Source organism: Vigna unguiculata, chromosome 9 (assembly GCF_037176805.1).
Source record: "Vigna unguiculata cultivar grain cowpea cultivar isolate G323 ecotype 2 chromosome 9, ASM3717680v1, whole genome shotgun sequence".
NCBI classification, from domain to species: Eukaryota; Viridiplantae; Streptophyta; class Magnoliopsida; order Fabales; family Fabaceae; genus Vigna; species Vigna unguiculata.
The window spans coordinates 46,866,578-46,883,729 of record NC_140800.1 but is presented as its reverse complement, the minus strand read 5'-3'; the positions used below and the strand labels follow the sequence as shown (position 1 = coordinate 46,883,729).

The 17,152-nt window shown below is 31.2% G+C and overlaps 2 protein-coding genes across 4 annotated transcripts; one reads left to right on the top strand and one right to left on the bottom strand.

Annotated features, from left to right (window-relative positions):
- Positions 1-1,638: 1,638 nt before the first annotated feature.
- On the bottom strand, positions 1,639-4,821 carry LOC114163747 (uncharacterized). Of its 3 annotated transcripts, none has more exons than XM_085666308.1 (8): positions 4,711-4,821; positions 4,540-4,632; positions 3,974-4,448; positions 3,774-3,900; positions 3,585-3,674; positions 3,448-3,505; positions 2,817-3,371; positions 1,639-2,711 (listed from the first exon to the last, which is right to left on the bottom strand). In XM_085666308.1, exons 2-7 carry the CDS (start codon positions 4,630-4,632, stop codon positions 3,279-3,281), a joined length of 936 nt encoding a protein of 311 aa, XP_085522434.1. In that variant the 5' UTR covers positions 4,711-4,821; the 3' UTR covers positions 1,639-2,711; positions 2,817-3,278. The 3 variants fall into 3 exon arrangements, with proteins under 3 accessions (XP_085522434.1, XP_085522433.1, XP_085522435.1); XM_085666307.1 differs by having other exon boundaries at positions 2,817-3,251; XM_085666309.1 differs by lacking the exons at positions 1,639-2,711; positions 3,448-3,505 and having other exon boundaries at positions 3,130-3,251.
- Positions 4,822-11,045: 6,224 nt separating this feature from the next.
- TMT2 (tonoplast monosaccharide transporter2) lies at positions 11,046-16,696 on the top strand. The gene is made up of 7 exons (XM_028047256.2): positions 11,046-11,113; positions 11,196-11,269; positions 11,340-11,447; positions 11,588-12,154; positions 12,666-13,606; positions 15,122-15,309; positions 16,068-16,696. The coding sequence occupies exons 3-7, from the start codon at positions 11,369-11,371 to the stop codon at positions 16,516-16,518; spliced, it is 2,226 nt and encodes a 741-aa protein (XP_027903057.1). The 5' UTR covers positions 11,046-11,113; positions 11,196-11,269; positions 11,340-11,368; the 3' UTR covers positions 16,519-16,696.
- The last annotated feature ends 456 nt before the right edge of the window (positions 16,697-17,152 follow it).

Below are 17,152 nucleotides of genomic sequence, written 5' to 3'. Positions count from 1 at the left end.
AAAAAAGGCTTAATTATCATTTTGGTCCCCTAATTTGTTGGGTTGGTTCATTTTGGTCCCCTTATTATTTTTTGGTTCAATTTGGTCCTCTAATTTTTTAAAAGGTTCAATTTGGTCTCTGCCGTTAAGTCAACTTTAACACCATCTCCTTGACCTGCCACGTGTCATTTTGTGGAATTTTTAAATTTTTTTTAAAATTTTTTTATTTTTTTTTAAAATTAAACTGCCACGTGTCACCTTATGGTTGTGACATGTGTCAATTTGAGATATTTTTATTTATAAAAATGTACTGCCACGTGGCAGATCACGATTGTGCCACGTGTCAAGCTAACAATGGTTGTTTTTGATTTAGTCCCTCACTTTACTATTTTGATTAAATTTAGTCCTCCAATTTTTTAAAATGATTCAATTTTATCCTCTCTAATTTGATACCAAATTAGTAATTAAGCTTAATTACAACTTATATATACATATTAAAATAATTTTTATTATATTTATCGATTAAATTACTCCATCTAACTATTCAAATTATTATTATTTTTTACACGTATAGAAAATTTCAAGTGTAAAAAATTACTAGTGAAAAATGTAAGAAATGAAATAACATGAGTATTTAGGGAGTGATTTGATGTATAAATGGTAAAAAATTATTTTAACATGAATATATTAAATTGTAATTAATAAGGGGACCAAATTGAACCTTTTACAGAATTAGATGACCAAATTGAACAAAAAAATAACAAGGGGACCAAAATGAACCAATCCAACAAATTAGGAGACCAAAATGATAATTAAGCCTAAAAAAAATTATAAACTGTAAATTGATAGTCTAGACTCATTCCACTCTCCCCTTGTCTATCATGCATCCAAACATACTTCATCATCTGCTTATAGCATTAGACTGCCTACAATAACAATGATCAATTTTATAATAGAACACCAAGCATAAATCCCAACAAACTAAATTAGAACCCAAACGACAATCATCCACTACTACATATTTATTCTTTAGTAACATTTAAAAAATGTTACTGTATTGTAAAAAATGTTACAAATATAGTTTAGTAACATTATACCACATGTTACGTATACCCTATGTTACTAATAAATATTAGTGACATTTTTACATATTAATTGAGGCATTTATAAAAATGTTACTAGATTATTTTAATAGCATTTATTTAATAAAAATGTAACATTATAAAAAATATTACTAAATTCTTTTAGTTATAATTTTTTTATAAATGAGTGACATTATAAAAATGTTACTAAAAATTATTGGTAACATTTTTTTAAATTAAGAGACATTTTAAAATTTTTTCTAAAAAAATTTAGTGATAATTTTTTTTTAAGGTAACATTATAAAAATGTCACTAAATAGTCACACCAACATTTCTTTTGACTAATTGATCTCTTGTAGTCTTAAAAAAGTTTGATTTTAATTTTTACAGATCAGTAGGATTAATTACGTTTTTAATTTGTAAAATTAAAATTTGTCCTTTTTCTAAATTAATTCCTATATGTATAAAGAGGCAAATATCATCTTCAATAACGGAAAAAATCTTTTACTATATTTCAACATAATAGATAAACAAGAATTAAGAGCAGGTGAAAGAAGTGTTTAAATTTTGTCCAGAGTTTTAAGATTCTCAACATCATCATGTTCTGCATTAAAAATAAAAGTAAATACATCAAAGAATATACCTCAACTAAAACATGGAAAATCTCAAGTTTAAAATATGATCTTAATAACCATCAACATAAATTGAACTGTCCTTCTCTTCTTCTGTTACTAATGCATGGATTTTTATTTTGACAGTTCAGAATTTCTTGGAGATATGATACTGAATTAGCTTTAATTTCAGTCTTATTCTTCATCATCTTCCTAATTCAGAATCTTTTGATGTTGAACTTCCTACGATCATTACCTGTTAAAGACTTAAAATCAGTAGGCACTGAAAGCAAGAGAATTTTGCAGAGAGCACTGAAATCAGTTTTCAATAACTTTTATTATGAACATGGTCTCATTCATGCATGATGCATCCAAAATGAAAGCTATGGTTGGTATCACAGTATCATCATATATACGAATATATGATCATATTTTGAAGAGAATTGGTGATATTGGTTTAATAAATAATAATAAGTGGAACAGTTTAAGATATTCAAGTGATAATTCCTTCTAAAGTGTTCATGCAAGTGGATGGTATAATCATTTTAATTTCTTTCGAAGGTTTGGCTGCTCTGCCTACTCAACAGAAACTGTGATAAGTACTAATGGCCTACTAGGGTTAATGTGCACCCTTGTAACAATATACTTCTGTTTACACATTATGCACCAGAGAACTTTGATGGATATGAAAGAAAAAATCATATTAATTTGAAAGCTTCACACACAAAATAAACAAGTAAAGCAATTTCAGTTATTGCAATTAATATTATTATTTATCCACTAGTTTAATTACTAAAAGTGGGGAATATATTTCAATGAGATAATAAAAGTAATGACAAAAAGACAAGGTTGGCGAGGAAGAGTTGGTTCATTTTTATCCAACACTGTAATTTGTTTCTTCCTATTTCAGATCTAGTAGCTATTTGTAAAAAACAGAATCTTGTGACAATTTATTGTATCCAATAGAAAACATTCACACCTTATTCAAACCACTTCTTCAACTCATTGCATGTAATAATGTATGTGCATCATTTAGCAACTGTATATAAAGATAATTAAAATTGATAAATTAGTATAACAAATACATAAATGTTTTTAATCAAACTATTACTATCATTTACTAAAAGACTTAGAGGAAACTTACACTTGTGAGATTTCTCTTGTTTCAATATTTTTACGTCAGTCCCGTCAAAATGAATTTTAGGTTTCCGCTCTCTTTTTCCTATTTCTTTTCCTTCAACAACACTACTTAGATAAAGTTCATTAACAAACAATCAATATAACAACAAAAATGGAAACAAAAACTACTTATACAGATGGAGGGATGTTAATCCTGAAACTGGTTTGAGCATTTTTCCATTGCTCAGAAGCTAGGAATGATGGGCAGTGGCTATGTATGGATTGCAACAATTACTTTTGGCATGATGTTCAAGAGGATAATAAGAACATCTTATGGCATGATATTCAAGAATGTTAACAACACTAAAGTTATGAAGAAGAAGAAGAACCTTTCCTTTAATGTACTCAAATGTAATTTTCTTTTGAGTTTAGTTGCTGCATTGAAATAAGACTCTAATTCCTGATTCAAATATCATAAATAAGAAGCTCAATTAATATTAAATTTCTTAAGGATGAATAAAAGGCTTGGACTTACTTTTTTTGTCAGAGAATTCCATGCCTTAACAGCTTTTTTCTTAACCTATTTTTTAAATGAAATGTTAAATAATAAGTGATTCAAATAATGAAGCTTTATCAATGTATTGAAGTTTACATACCCTTTCAAAATTGTCTAAATCAACTTTTGTTTCTTTATAGTTGTTTGCAAATTCTTGCCTGTAATAGTGATCATTTATAAGTCAGTAAACCAAAAAGAATAAAATTATAAGCTTATTGTAAGAGAACTAGATCTTACAAGAAAAGCTCAAAGGCATTGGATGGATGTTTGAGAATGCTAAGATATTTATCAAGTGTGACAATTTCAACATTAAGATCTTCTAATTTCCTGGATAAAAGAAATAGTAAGATATGTTCCAAAATATTATTAACAAAATTAATTGATAGATAATATAAAAGAAAAATAAAGAAAAAATATGATAATAACCTCTTAGTTAACTTGGTGTTAGTTTTATGCACTTTTTCATTTTTTCTCCTGGGGCTAGTATGAGTGAATGGAAAGATCAAGGCATGTGCATTTTTCTCTAGGAGCTCACTTGTAGGATCTTCAATAACTACCAAAGGAACAATGCAAAGATCAAAACATTTAATACTAAATCAATATTTATTACTATGAAATAAATAAACCTTTATGAGAGATGTTGTCATCATTATCCATCATCTTCAATGTTGGATCATCTTCAATGTCCACCTCCTCTTTATTCAAATTTGAAACCATTACTTCTGGAGCATAACTTGGGATTTGAGTAAAAGCGATTTTGAAGTTGTTTAGAAGCTCAACTTTCATTGCTTCTAGTTGCTCTTTTAGTTTGGTTTCCACTTGCTCCTTCACTTGCTCTTTTAGCTTTATTTCCATTTCCTCTTGCATTCTGTTTTTCATGCTTTGTAGTTCAACCTGAGCATTCCTTTGAACTTCATCAATTAATTTTTGTATTCCAACTCGGGAGTTAGATCCCCATAGATCGAAAGGTGAAACCCCTTTTCCATATGTGCGCACATAACCATGTCGATCTTTTCCAAAGACTTGGGAAAATACATCATCTCGGGTTGAGTTTTTCTCTGGTTCTATTGAATGCGAAGAAATTGCATCCTCAAGCTTTGACTAAAAAAGGAAAGAAAAAAACAAAGTTAAACTTGTTATTAAACAAAACTATTAATTATAAAAATATATATAATGAATGAGATCATCATACAATAATCTCTTTGGTTTCCTCATTTTTAGGCTTATGTGTCATGATGAACATTTCTGCACGAGATGGCTCTCTTCCATCAATATTTTTCATCATCTACACCATACAAAAGAAAAAAATATTAGTGTAAAAAAGGTACAACCATTAATACATTAGTTATGTAATTAGTTTAACCTCTTCATATCGTATTTCAACAAAGGTTTTTGTTCCTGTGGTATGTATAGAAGTAAATTTTGCTCTACTTGTTTTGTTCTTCTCACAGCGAACCTTTATAATAAAAATATGAAATGATATTCTATTTTATATACTCTTTAATACACTAGTTAATTATACATGGTCGTATACCGAACGATTACATTATAATTATAATACATTTTAAATAAATTTATTTCTTGTAAATATAAATCTTAAAAATCATTCATCAAATGATATGTCAACAAAATATTTATACAATAAAGATTAAAAAATCATTTTTTTAATAATACAATAATTAAAAACTAAAAGTTAGTTTCTATTTTGATTATTTTTATTGATTAAAATTTAGTTTCTAAAATAAATTTAAAATGACTAGAAAATAATTTTTAATTACTTCTTAACGATGCGATATTATTATTTTATTTTTAATTAATTTCTGATAATACTGATATTATACAATATATTTATTTATTTAGTATATTTATTTATTTACAGTAACATTTTTGAAACATGTTGCAATATTAGGATATATATAGTAACATTTTTAGTAGATGTGATTATGCAAATGTTAATAAAAATAGAAAAAAGTGTAATATGTACAGTAACATTTTTAAAAAGTGTTACAATATTAATATTAATATTCTTTATAGTAACAATTTTAAGAAAATGTAACTATATTATATCAATAGTAACATTTTTAATAAATGTAGTTAGGCAAATGTTGCAGTAGCTACTAAATGCTGTAGTGATCACAACCAATACGCCACACAAAATACTATTGTTCTCAGCGCGTCGCCTAGCAGTTCCTACCCTCTGCTAGATGGTGCATCAGGATTCAAGACAAGATTCAGGACAAAATCCAGGTTTTGCACCTGCGAGAACTCTAAATCCCCGAAACCACTCGTTAAGTCACCCAATTGCCCGTAAACCACATTTATTCATGTTTCTAGTAATCATACCTATCTTGTTTTTCATACAATTGCAATTTTACGTCAATTAAATGCCAAGTATCACAATTCCATTTTTTCCTCGAACCCTTATGACCTTCATGATTATTCATACAACGATTACTCTCATACATCAGCACATAATATTTATTCACCAATTTATGGCATCAATCACTCAACCAAAATGTAAGAGGACATATTCAGAGATGAAGATAACCAGACGTGTCGTCTGGCGGTCCTTGATTGACGCCAAGCGATCTCTGGAAAAACTTAGAAACCAGACATTCACAATATGAGTCGTCTGGCGGTCCATAAACATCGTTAGACGATTCTTGGACAGAAACCCAAAGACGCAATTTTCAGCTCGAATTGAAAGAGAACATGCACCACATGCATGCATCATATGATAAAACCACATAATCAACGTAGCACATAATGCAGCTCCCCTTACCTAGATTTTCTTGCTCCAAAAGCCCTTCTAGAATTTCCTTCGTGATCCGGAATGTGTTCAACCCTTGCCTCTAATACTAGAACACTCACTAGCTCTCTTTTATTTAGTTTTGTGGTCTAAAACACTCTCCTAACCTGGGCACACGAAAATACCCTGACCAATACTCTTCTCTCCATTTTTGAATTAAATTTTTAACTTAAGAATTTTACCAAATTAATGAAAAACGAATTTTATAATTTAAGTGTCATTCATTGTCCATTAATTAGGAGTTTCTCCTCCAATATTCCCATAACTTCTACGTAAAAAAGCACTATTTTGTGCTAACCAAGGTTCAAACTCATACCCACCTATTTACCAAGAACAAGCAAAAACCAACAAGCCATTACATGTTTCTTGCTATTGCATGCACATAAATAGATACAAAGTACACATCATACGTTCATGCATATTGAATCAAACTCAAGTCCTCCTAAGACCACTCAACATGCTCGACCACTTGAGCTACCATTTCTCCTTGTCATGACTCTCCTCATTAATTAATTTAAGGATTCCTTCCCTCGCATTTAAGAAATAAATATTTATTTATTTATTTAATTTTCCCGAGTCTTATAAGGGAAACTAGGTTTTTCTTTAGATTTTTAAATGTATCGCTTGTCTTAGTTCTTGATGGTGTTTTATTTGCTGGATTGATGAATGCATTATTTGGATTGTGAAGTGGTTTGTGTTGCCCTTGGATTTTTTGTGTTGTATGTGTAAGCAAGTGAGAAACTACTATTCTCACTCAGGCAAAGAACCTTTAGCCTAAGCGAGAATAGAAGGAACTCACATTTTTCTTCTGCACGAGTTGTCGCTTAAGCGAGAAAGTCTAGCTTAAGCAAGAACTCCCAGGCGTGCACTATGCTTTCTGTTTGAGTTCTCGCTCAAGTGAGAGGATTCTAGTTTGAGTGAGAGGACCATGTCGCTTGAGCGAGACCTTCTAGCCTAAGCGAGAATGATGGAAACTTGAGATGGTAATTAATATAAGATATCATGTGATGTATGTGAGAATTTCATGAAGAAATTACCTTGGTGATAAAGTAGTGTATGTAATGACTTATGGATTAAAGTAAGGTTACATCCTAACACTGTAATGAATCAGTCAAACTCACATAGAGTAGATTGATTCATGTAGTGAGAGGAGCAAGATGTCCTAGTCTTTGGAAGGATAATGGCCTTAGATAATCATGGACTAACCTTTTGTGTGGTAGGATGAAACCAATTGGCAATAACTCTATTAAGCAGTAAAGGCCACACAAGTGCAAGTTTTTAGTGAATCGAATTTCATTACATGTATCCAAATAATCAAGTTCTTCTATTGTTTGCTATCACATGTTGCTTGTACTTAATAATTTGCTTATTTATCTGTTAAAATTATTAACACTAGCCTACCCTTTTCCTCTTTGTGATTTGTTTTCTAGTGGCATTTTTTTTTTTGTAATGATCACCAATTTTGGGTATGAGTAGATGAGAGAGCCCCTGGTCAATGGCGGACCTACTCAATGACAGGGGGAGCCACGACTCCCCTAAAATTTTTTAAATTTATTTTCTAAAATTATATTTATATATTATTTATATTAAGTTTATATTATAAAAAATTATAATAAAAGATAAAATAAAAAGTTTAATGGAGACATTGATTTATAAAAGAGATTAGAGTTTTTTTTCTATCTATAAGAACTTTCCATAATGTAAATTATCATGAAAATGTGTGAGAAGACATAAATACAAAGAGATAGATTAGAAAACAGAGATTGTGGAACACATAGATTGAAATTGAAGTATATATATTCTCGGATGATCTCTCACATATCAAGGTTAGTATCTTATTATAATTTATATATGTTAAATTTATGATTCCTTTTAGGATGTTTCTCCCAAATTAAGTTTATTCCAAATGAGTATAAATCCTAATTTTGATTTTAGGGATTGTTTTATGAAATTTATATGAACCTTAATTATAAATTTTCCCAAATTATTATAACCCTTAATTATGAAATTTAGGGATTTTATGTTTTTTGTTGCCTATGGTAAATTTTTTAAAGTTTTGAATTTATATAGTGTTGCTTATTTAATTAAAGTTATATGAATTTTGTTATGTTTTGCACTATGATAGTTGTGATTTCTGAATACAAATTTTCTTTTTCTAAATAGGTGAGAGGTGATAAATTTATATTAGAAAGATTATGATAAAGAGTAAAATAATTGATTTTTTTTTGTTTGAAAGAGGAAGGCTTGTGATAAGATGAAAAAAAAAATCTACATTAACTAAACTTAAGAAATTTCATGAGAACCAAGTATTCAAGCCAATGAAAAAAAAATCTCTAAATTTCCTAGGGTTACATATAATGAATTTAAAAATTCATTAGAATACAATCTGGGAAAAACGTCCTCAAATTTGACAATACCCACCAAATCAAATTGATGAGGTACGAAGGGCTTATCAAAACGATATTCATGGTTTATATCATGATATAATAACGAATGATAGTCATATTTTTTTGAATTCTACTATTATGTATACTTGTTTTAAGCCGAAGAAATGAAGAGAAAAAATGAAAAAAAAATCTAACTAAAAAAAATTATATGTAACAAATTTAATTTGGCGCCCCTAAATTTTTTGTCCAAGTTCCGCCACTGTCCCTGGTGATCATCAAGATGGTGGAGATGTTACTATTTAGATTACACATATTAGTTATTGCTCTTTCGAGCATCTTTTGAAAACGCCATATGTGTTTCTTTGCTCTATTGAGCTATCTTTTGCGAAACTGTTTTATATTGTAAGATGTGTTTGACATTGTTTTGCGTCCAAAATACTTCTATTTTAATATATTTTAGATGACTGTAATAGTTGATTCTAATATACTTTCTGCCCAATTACTCTACTATTTTATATTATATGATGTTTTATTTATTAGATTTTTTTTTCTATTAAATGGGATGTCACAATTCTAGTAATTAAACCTTCAAAGTTTCTCCCTATGTTTGAATTTTAGTCTTACTTTCCTTCAAATATACTCAATTGCATTCTTTTTCATCCAAGCTTAACAATCACTCTCACTCATTATGTATGTATACATACTTCACTCTCACCCTTAAAATCCAACATATTATTAAGAAATTTTACATGATATTTCTAATAACCATAAAAATATAAAATATATCTTCCCCTTACTTTTCTATTTTTATTTCTTATAAAATATTTTTAAATTTCTTGTATATAACCAAAATCACATACATAATAAATATTATATCTTTTTAATAAATCTATTTAAAAAATAACCATCATATATAACCCACTAATATTATAATTACCACTTTACAGCAGTCAGAAAATATATTTAATATCTCTTCAATAATTATTCACTAAATATTTTATTTCTTAGATTTTTTAAATAAAATAAATCTCTTAAATTAATAAACTATTATATCTCATATAATAACTTTTAAAATAATTTATTATCACTTATTAGTATGTACCAATATTTAAGAATATGTCACGATATCTAATAATATCTAATATTTTTTTAATTAAATAATTACTAAACCTTTTTATATTTTACTTAAAATATTTATTTAATTATATTTATTTATTTTTATTTATTTTAATTTTTCATAATCTCACATTATGGATAAGTTGCCTTTAGCTTGTTATTGCTTTTTTAATATTAACTCAATTTAATATTATTTGAAAGCGATATTAAATTACTTGAAATGATTCATTTGATTATTGATAATCAAAATATTTTTATCAAATAGTCACTTTACATGCATATATGAAAATATTTGATGTAACTAACAATTAAATTGATCTTCATTGATATTAACATATATTAAAATACTAACAAGATATTTTAAAATAAATATACTACACAAGTTTCCTTTGATAGGTAAATTCTAAATGTTGAAAAGAATAACAAAATCAAAGGACTAATAATCAAGTTCTCTTAAAGAATGAGTCTCAACTCAACAAAAACAATTCGAAGACTTGGAGAATGAAATTGAAAAAATTATCAAAACATTCATTATTCATTATAAAGAACAATTAAAAGATGCTGATCAAAGCTAAGTAAATTCAAATTTCTCAACGATTATCATTTCAACAACCATAAAAAAGGATGACAAGTTGATCACGAAAGACACAAATGCTATATATAAATCGTGTAAATAGGAAACTTGAATAGAGTCTAAACTATCACATGAAGATTTTATTGAGAAAAAAAAAATATGGAGAACTACACCTAACCTCGATAAAATTACATCATACATATAAGCGTATAGACTCTTTTCACATGTAACAAAATCTGAAATAAAGTAGTTAAAAGATCATAAATAGAAAAGAAAAATTATATTCGTTCACCCTTAATTCTTAAACTGCCTCCAATTTTTTTTTTCAAGTACAGTATTTAAGAGGTTTACTGATCAAAACACTTTATAATAATAAATATCATCTTCTTCAGTTATAAGATTATCTACGTCTCCATATCATACGAGTATCAATTTCTCCATCTATCTTCTTACCTCTCCTTAAAATTGATATTGATGTTATGTTGTACCATAATTAATCGATGTAAAAATTTATGATTGAATTCTAAAAATTTGTGATTGGTTTCCCCTTTGATATTATTATTGAGGCATTGATATGTATATGTGTGGAGGCCAGTGGGCTATAATAATTGCTACTCCCGATGGGAAAAAAAATGATAATTTGGTTTATTATTTTTATGAAAAGGACGTTGAAGTGCAAACTGTATTTTGTATTTTGTAAATGATGATGATTGTTTGAAGCATAACTGATTCCGATCGGGGAGGGCGATGACGTGGAGAGTAGTGAGAGAGGTCGAAGGCCAGGTGTCCGCTGCCGAGCCTCTGTTGCAAAAAAAACAGGGGACTCACGAATAGAATCGCTACTTGTGCTGTTTTCTACACGCCCCTTTCCTTTTTCCAAGTACTGCACTCTAGTATTGGTTTTCTATGTTTTAAGAATAAAAAACAAAAAATAAAGGTTAGAAATCCGATTCATGTTGCAGTGAGTGAGTGACCCATGTCCTTTTCTGCATCTCAGATACTCCAAACGCCCACCCTTCAAGCCAAGCTTACATAGGTATGAAATGTAAAATTGGGTTTGCGTTCTGGATCTGTCATTCATGCGGCTTCCTTATTTGCCTTTTCAGCCTGATTGATTACGAAACGAATTGAAACGATGAGTGGGGCCGTTCTTGTTGCTGTTGCTGCTGCCATCGGTAACTTACTGCAAGGATGGGATAATGCGACTATTGCAGGTCTGTTTCTGTTACTTTCAACTTTTTTCTTTAAATTTTTGGTTTATTGATTTTGTTCTTTTTCCTGTGTGATGAATTAAAATTGGCTGATCTACCCATCATATGATCATTCAACTGGGTTTATTTGTGTTCGTATGCAGGATCTATCTTGTATATAAAAAGGGAGTTTCTATTAGAAAGTCAACCCACAGTTGAAGGTCTAATTGTGGCCATGTCACTTATTGGTGCCACCGTGGTTACTACATGCTCTGGAGCCCTTTCAGACTTGCTAGGCCGACGTCCTATGTTGATTATTTCCTCTCTCCTTTATTTTGTTAGTTCTCTTGTGATGCTATGGTCTCCAAATGTTTATATCCTTCTCTTTGCAAGGCTTTTAGATGGTTTGGGAATTGGTCTGGCAGTTACCCTGGTACCTCTTTACATATCTGAGACAGCTCCTCCTGAGATTAGGGGATTACTCAATACACTTCCACAGTTTACTGGTTCAGCGGGAATGTTTTTATCCTATTGTATGGTGTTTGGGATGTCACTGACCAAGGCGCCAAGCTGGAGACTCATGTTGGGTGTTCTTTCAATCCCTTCTCTTGTTTACTTCGCACTCGCACTATTCTTCTTGCCTGAGTCTCCGAGATGGCTTGTTAGTAAAGGCCGAATGCTTGAGGCCAAGAAGGTTTTGCAGCGCCTTCGTGGAAGGGAAGATGTTTCCGGTTAGTTTCTTGTTTAGTCTTCATGACTAACTTGCTTTTCCTTAATTTTTCATGTTCTACTACTTTGATGTTCAAATCAGATCTTAGCTGGTTGTGTGCTGGACATTCAGCTGTTCACTTTTGGGTTAGATATGTATATTCTATTAGCCTGATCTGTTCCAGTTGCCATAATCTTTTCACTGTTCATTTGTGATGGGTAACAGGAATTGATATTGAACGATGGTTAGTTATGTCAGTGATTATTTTTCATGTAAATATGATCATAAATATTTAGTGCATTCTTAAATTAGGCGAGTTGGGGGGGAACGGGGGGTTTGTATAGACATTCAAATGTGTGTACGAGTTCAATTTATGCTCTATTAGTATAGAACGTTTCTGCACAAACATCCAATACAAATTCACCCCATCACTATATCATGTTAATGAATATGATGGTGTTTGAAAGAGTGAATTTCTTTTGGATGTATGTCTAATAATTTTTACGTTAATTATTGTCATCGGGCATGGACAGGTGAAATGGCTTTACTGGTTGAGGGGCTTGGAGTTGGAGGTGATACAGCCATAGAAGAGTATATAATTACGCCAGTCGATGAACTTGGTGATGAAGAGGACCCATACAGAGAAAAAGATCAGATTAAGTTGTATGGACCGGAACAAGGTCAGTCCTGGGTTGCTAGACCTGCTGCACCTGGACAAAGTTCCATCGGCCTTGTATCTCGGAAGGGAAGCGTGGCAAATCAAAGTGGTCTAGTGGACCCTCTAGTGACCCTCTTTGGTAGTGTTCATGAGAAGCACACGGAAACAGGAAGCATGCGAAGCACACTTTTTCCGCACTTTGGGAGTATGTTTAGTGTTGGGGGAAATCAACCTAGGAATGAAGATTGGGATGAAGAAAGTTTTGCTAGAGAGGGTGATGATTATGTCTCTGATGCTGCTGTCGGTGATTCTGATGACAATTTGCAGAGTCCATTGATCTCACGTCAAACAACGAGTCTGGATAAGGACATACCTCCAACTGCTCACAGCAACCTTTCAAGCACGAGGCAAGGTAGTCTTTTGCATGGAAATGCAGGAGAACCCACTGGTAGTACCAGGATTGGTAGTGGTTGGCAGCTAGCATGGAAATGGACTGAAAGAGAAGACCCAAATGGAAACAAGGAGGGTGGCTTCAAGAGAATATATTTACACCAAGAAGGTGGTCCTGGATTACGTGGTTCTGTGGTTTCTCTCCCTGGTGGTGATTTACCGAATGATGGTGAGACTGTACAGGCTGCTGCTTTGGTGAGTCAGCCAGCCCTTTATAACAAGGACGTTATGCGTCAGCGACCAGTTGGACCAGCTATGATTCATCCATCTGAAACAACTGCAAAAGGGCCAAACTGGAGTGACCTTTCTGAACCTGGAGTGAAGCATGCCTTGATGGTGGGGGTGGGACTTCAAATTCTTCAGCAGGTAATGCCATATTTTCAATATCTGCATTTTTGCTGTAACCATCTATTGTAATGTTGCATTTTAGTACTTTGTTTTCGTTGCCTTTTGATGAAACATTCATTGTGTTCTATCCAAGTGGGGTTACTGTTGCCTTTTTTCATCTTGTTTACCTTCTTAAAAAATGCTGAACATGCAAGGACAGGTTAATTGCCAACCTATAACTCTGTTCCACCTGTGCAATTTTTCACACAGCTTAAGAATATATTTTGTAAGATGCTCTCTCGATTGTGTTTGTTAGGATATAAGGAGTATTAAGGATTTAGGAATTTTCTGAGGTTAGTAGTCTTGTCCTAGTCGTGCTACTTTGTACTTTACCTAGATTATTAGTATAAATAGCTGTTAGTCGTTTGTATCTAACTCATGCAATTATCTTTTCCATTTTCAACAGTGTCCATACAGTTTATTTGCGCTTCTGCTAAAGAGTTTGATTGGGCTTTGCCGTGACTGAGATCTTTAATTTTTTTAAGCATAATTACTTTAGCAACTAGAAGAGTGCCTTTTTTTAAAAGAAAAGTTTAAATTTGAGATGTTATTTGACTTCTGTGGATGAAATTGTTTTAGTAGATGTTAAATATGAAATCAGTCTTTTTCAAATGTAAAGTTAGGAAATAGTATCAAAGTGATTTGAGCAAAATTTTTCTGGATCTGAAAAATACTTTTTCAGTTCTGTTTTGATAAAAAAATAAATAAACAAATTTATTTGATAAATGAAATTGTGAATGCCAAGGTTGGAACACTTTTTTTGTTCACTACAACTAGATTATTCGTATTATCTTTAGTTGATAACATACATTTTTGGAATTTGAGGCTAAAAAGAGTACGTTTTAATAATGTAAAAAAAAAAATACATCATATATGGGTTAATGGTATAATGATAATATATCCAACTTGGATGAAATTGTGTCCAAACTTATTTGGCCATGCTGGATTATTATTCAACTCTTGATTGAACTCCTATCTTCAATGGCCTGGAAAAGAAAATTACAAAGTGATTGAAGTTCTTTCTACATTATACAAAAAATTTCTTATTATTCTATGTAATCCAGTAGAACTTTGTAAAAACTTTACAAGAATCATTTGCTTCAATGTCCTTGAATAACTTTTACTTTATGGGTTGAAATGTTACTGATTTTACCTAAGTGCAGAAAAGATTCTGTTGACTTCAAAGCTAAGGTAATCTGTTAAATCAAGCTAAAACTTTTCCTAAAATATGTGTTTTGGTTTGGAAGTTGTCTGATACCATACATATGCTTGTCGTGTTCTATTTTGAAAAAAAGGAAAATTGCAAAATTATAATTATTGATAAACATATTTTCAGTATGGGAACAAAAAATTCACTCTCTATTGTCTAATTTACTTCATAAACTAGTATTCATTAACTTATCTTTAACATCTTAATGTCAACAACCAATAATGCTTTGCTCTGCTACTGGTGAAAACTTATGCTTGACTTGTTTAAATCCTCTTTCAATGCAGTTCTCTGGCATAAATGGGGTTCTCTACTATACACCTCAAATTCTTGAGCAGGCAGGAGTTGGTTATCTTCTTTCAAACCTAGGCCTTGGTTCTACTTCTTCATCCTTTCTTATTAGTGCAGTGACAACCTTGCTGATGCTTCCATGTATAGCCGTTGCCATGAGGCTCATGGATATATCTGGCAGAAGGTATTCATCTCCCCGTTACCATTTTCTGTTGGCTTCTTCATCAAATAATATGAAATAGGCTTAAAGGGGTGGATGTCGCTGTTGGGTGTTTTTCATATGAAAATATTATTTCTATTGCATGCCCCCCCCCCACTTCATGCGCTTTTCTAAAATCATTCAGTGTAGTGTAGATGTCTATAACAGGTGGCTTTGACTTCTTCGCTCTTTGTTGTATTGTATCTAGCTTGAATATGTTCATGAGATTTTTGCTGGTCCCAATACCTCTTTTATTTTTTTGTTTTTCATCCTCCTGTATAAGGTGCAATTTTCACTTATTCTATTTCCATGTTCCAATACGAAACATCTTTTAGTTATTTTACTTATACTTTTCTCATGAAGTTGTTTGATGAAATATCTTTGTTATTGCTATCTCTACGAATAAATGTTTCTTTCATTGCTGAAGTTATGCTGGTGTTGGGTACTTTAAATTTAGTAATTACTGCAGTTGCCAAGAATAATTTGGGGATTTTAACTGACCATCAGAGATACAAAAAAGTTGGTTGTTTTCTTCATAATTTGAGAGGTGTCCGAAGATAGAGAAATAGGTAACTTAGGTAACTGCTTTGTAAGCTGTGAGTAGTTAGTGTGTGCTGAAATATCCGCTCTTTGTGCATTTAGTGCCCTGGCAATGTGATTACTTATATCTCTCCCAGTACTTGTTTGTATTCTTTCAGTTGCAATGCATCTTAGTGATACTCTCTGCTTTTTCCTTTCTGCAGGACTTTGCTGCTTAGTACAATTCCCGTTCTAATAGCATCTCTTATCATACTAGTCCTGGGGAGTTTTGTGGATTTGGGCACAACTGCAAATGCATCAATCTCAACCATTAGTGTTATTGTATATTTCTGTTTCTTTGTCATGGGATTTGGGCCAATTCCTAATATACTTTGTGCAGAGATCTTCCCCACTCGAGTTCGTGGTCTCTGCATTGCCATTTGTGCTCTTACCTTTTGGATCTGTGATATCATTGTCACCTACACACTGCCAGTTATGCTCAATTCCGTAGGCCTCTCTGGTGTATTTGGTATTTATGCTGTCGTGTGCTTCATAGCATGGGTGTTTGTCTTTTTGAAAGTTCCAGAAACCAAGGGCATGCCACTGGAAGTCATCATTGAGTTCTTCTCTGTCGGAGCAAAACAAGTTGAGGATGCCAAAGTACAACTGACCTAAGGATAAAGATAAATTGAAAGTTTTGACGGTACCGCTAATTATTTTAATCTACGGCTTTGTTTGAAAATTTTCCCTGTTTAAAAGTTTTCTTTTTCTATTATTTTCTCTTTTCCGTGGGTTGAGATTGAGAAACAAGAAACTCTGTTTCTGTAAAGAAAAGCGTTCGTTTTCTGGTTCAGTTATGGAAGTTTATACTTCATAGTTGCCCTGCTATCCGTAGTCGAAATTTTTTAATGATCACTTGATTTCTCTAATATATGACAAAGATGGCTGGTGTATGATGACCAGAATATTTTGGGATGGTTTCAACAATTGTAGCTTCACAAACTACATTAAAAGTTTTAATATATAAAAAGATAAATAAGTTCTTCGTAAGTTAAAATTAATATAAAAGTAAATTAATTGGTAAATGTTCTTTTATTGAAGTTACTTAAACTTGTTTAGAAATTATTTGTATTTCATAGAAATTTATATTATTTTCAAAAGATTATAAAGAAAATTGTTTTCACATTTTATGGATGATTATAGTTGTCACAATTTCCTTAAGGCAATGGGATGGGTAAGGGTAGGAAAATTTATCCTATTAGCTATTAGGTTTTTATATGGAAAATATTTGTGAAATATTTTATATATT

Bases quoted from the DNA above. Each gene is read 5' to 3' on its own strand.
- LOC114163747 (XM_085666307.1), bottom strand. From the start codon at position 4,632: ATGATGAAAAATATTGATGGAAGAGAGCCATCTCGTGCAGAAATGTTC. The intron at 3,901-3,973 runs GTTTATTTATTT...TTCCTTTGGTAG, and splicing joins TGACAACATCTCTCATAAAG to TTATTGAAGATCCTACAAGT. The intron at 3,506-3,584 runs GTAAGATCTAGT...TCACTATTACAG, and splicing joins AATGCCTTTGAGCTTTTCTT to GCAAGAATTTGCAAACAACT.
- TMT2 (XM_028047256.2), top strand. From the start codon at position 11,369: ATGAGTGGGGCCGTTCTTGTTGCTGTTGCTGCTGCCATCGGTAACTTA. The intron at 11,448-11,587 runs GTCTGTTTCTGT...GTTCGTATGCAG, and splicing joins GGATAATGCGACTATTGCAG to GATCTATCTTGTATATAAAA. The intron at 12,155-12,665 runs GTTAGTTTCTTG...GGGCATGGACAG, and splicing joins TGGAAGGGAAGATGTTTCCG to GTGAAATGGCTTTACTGGTT.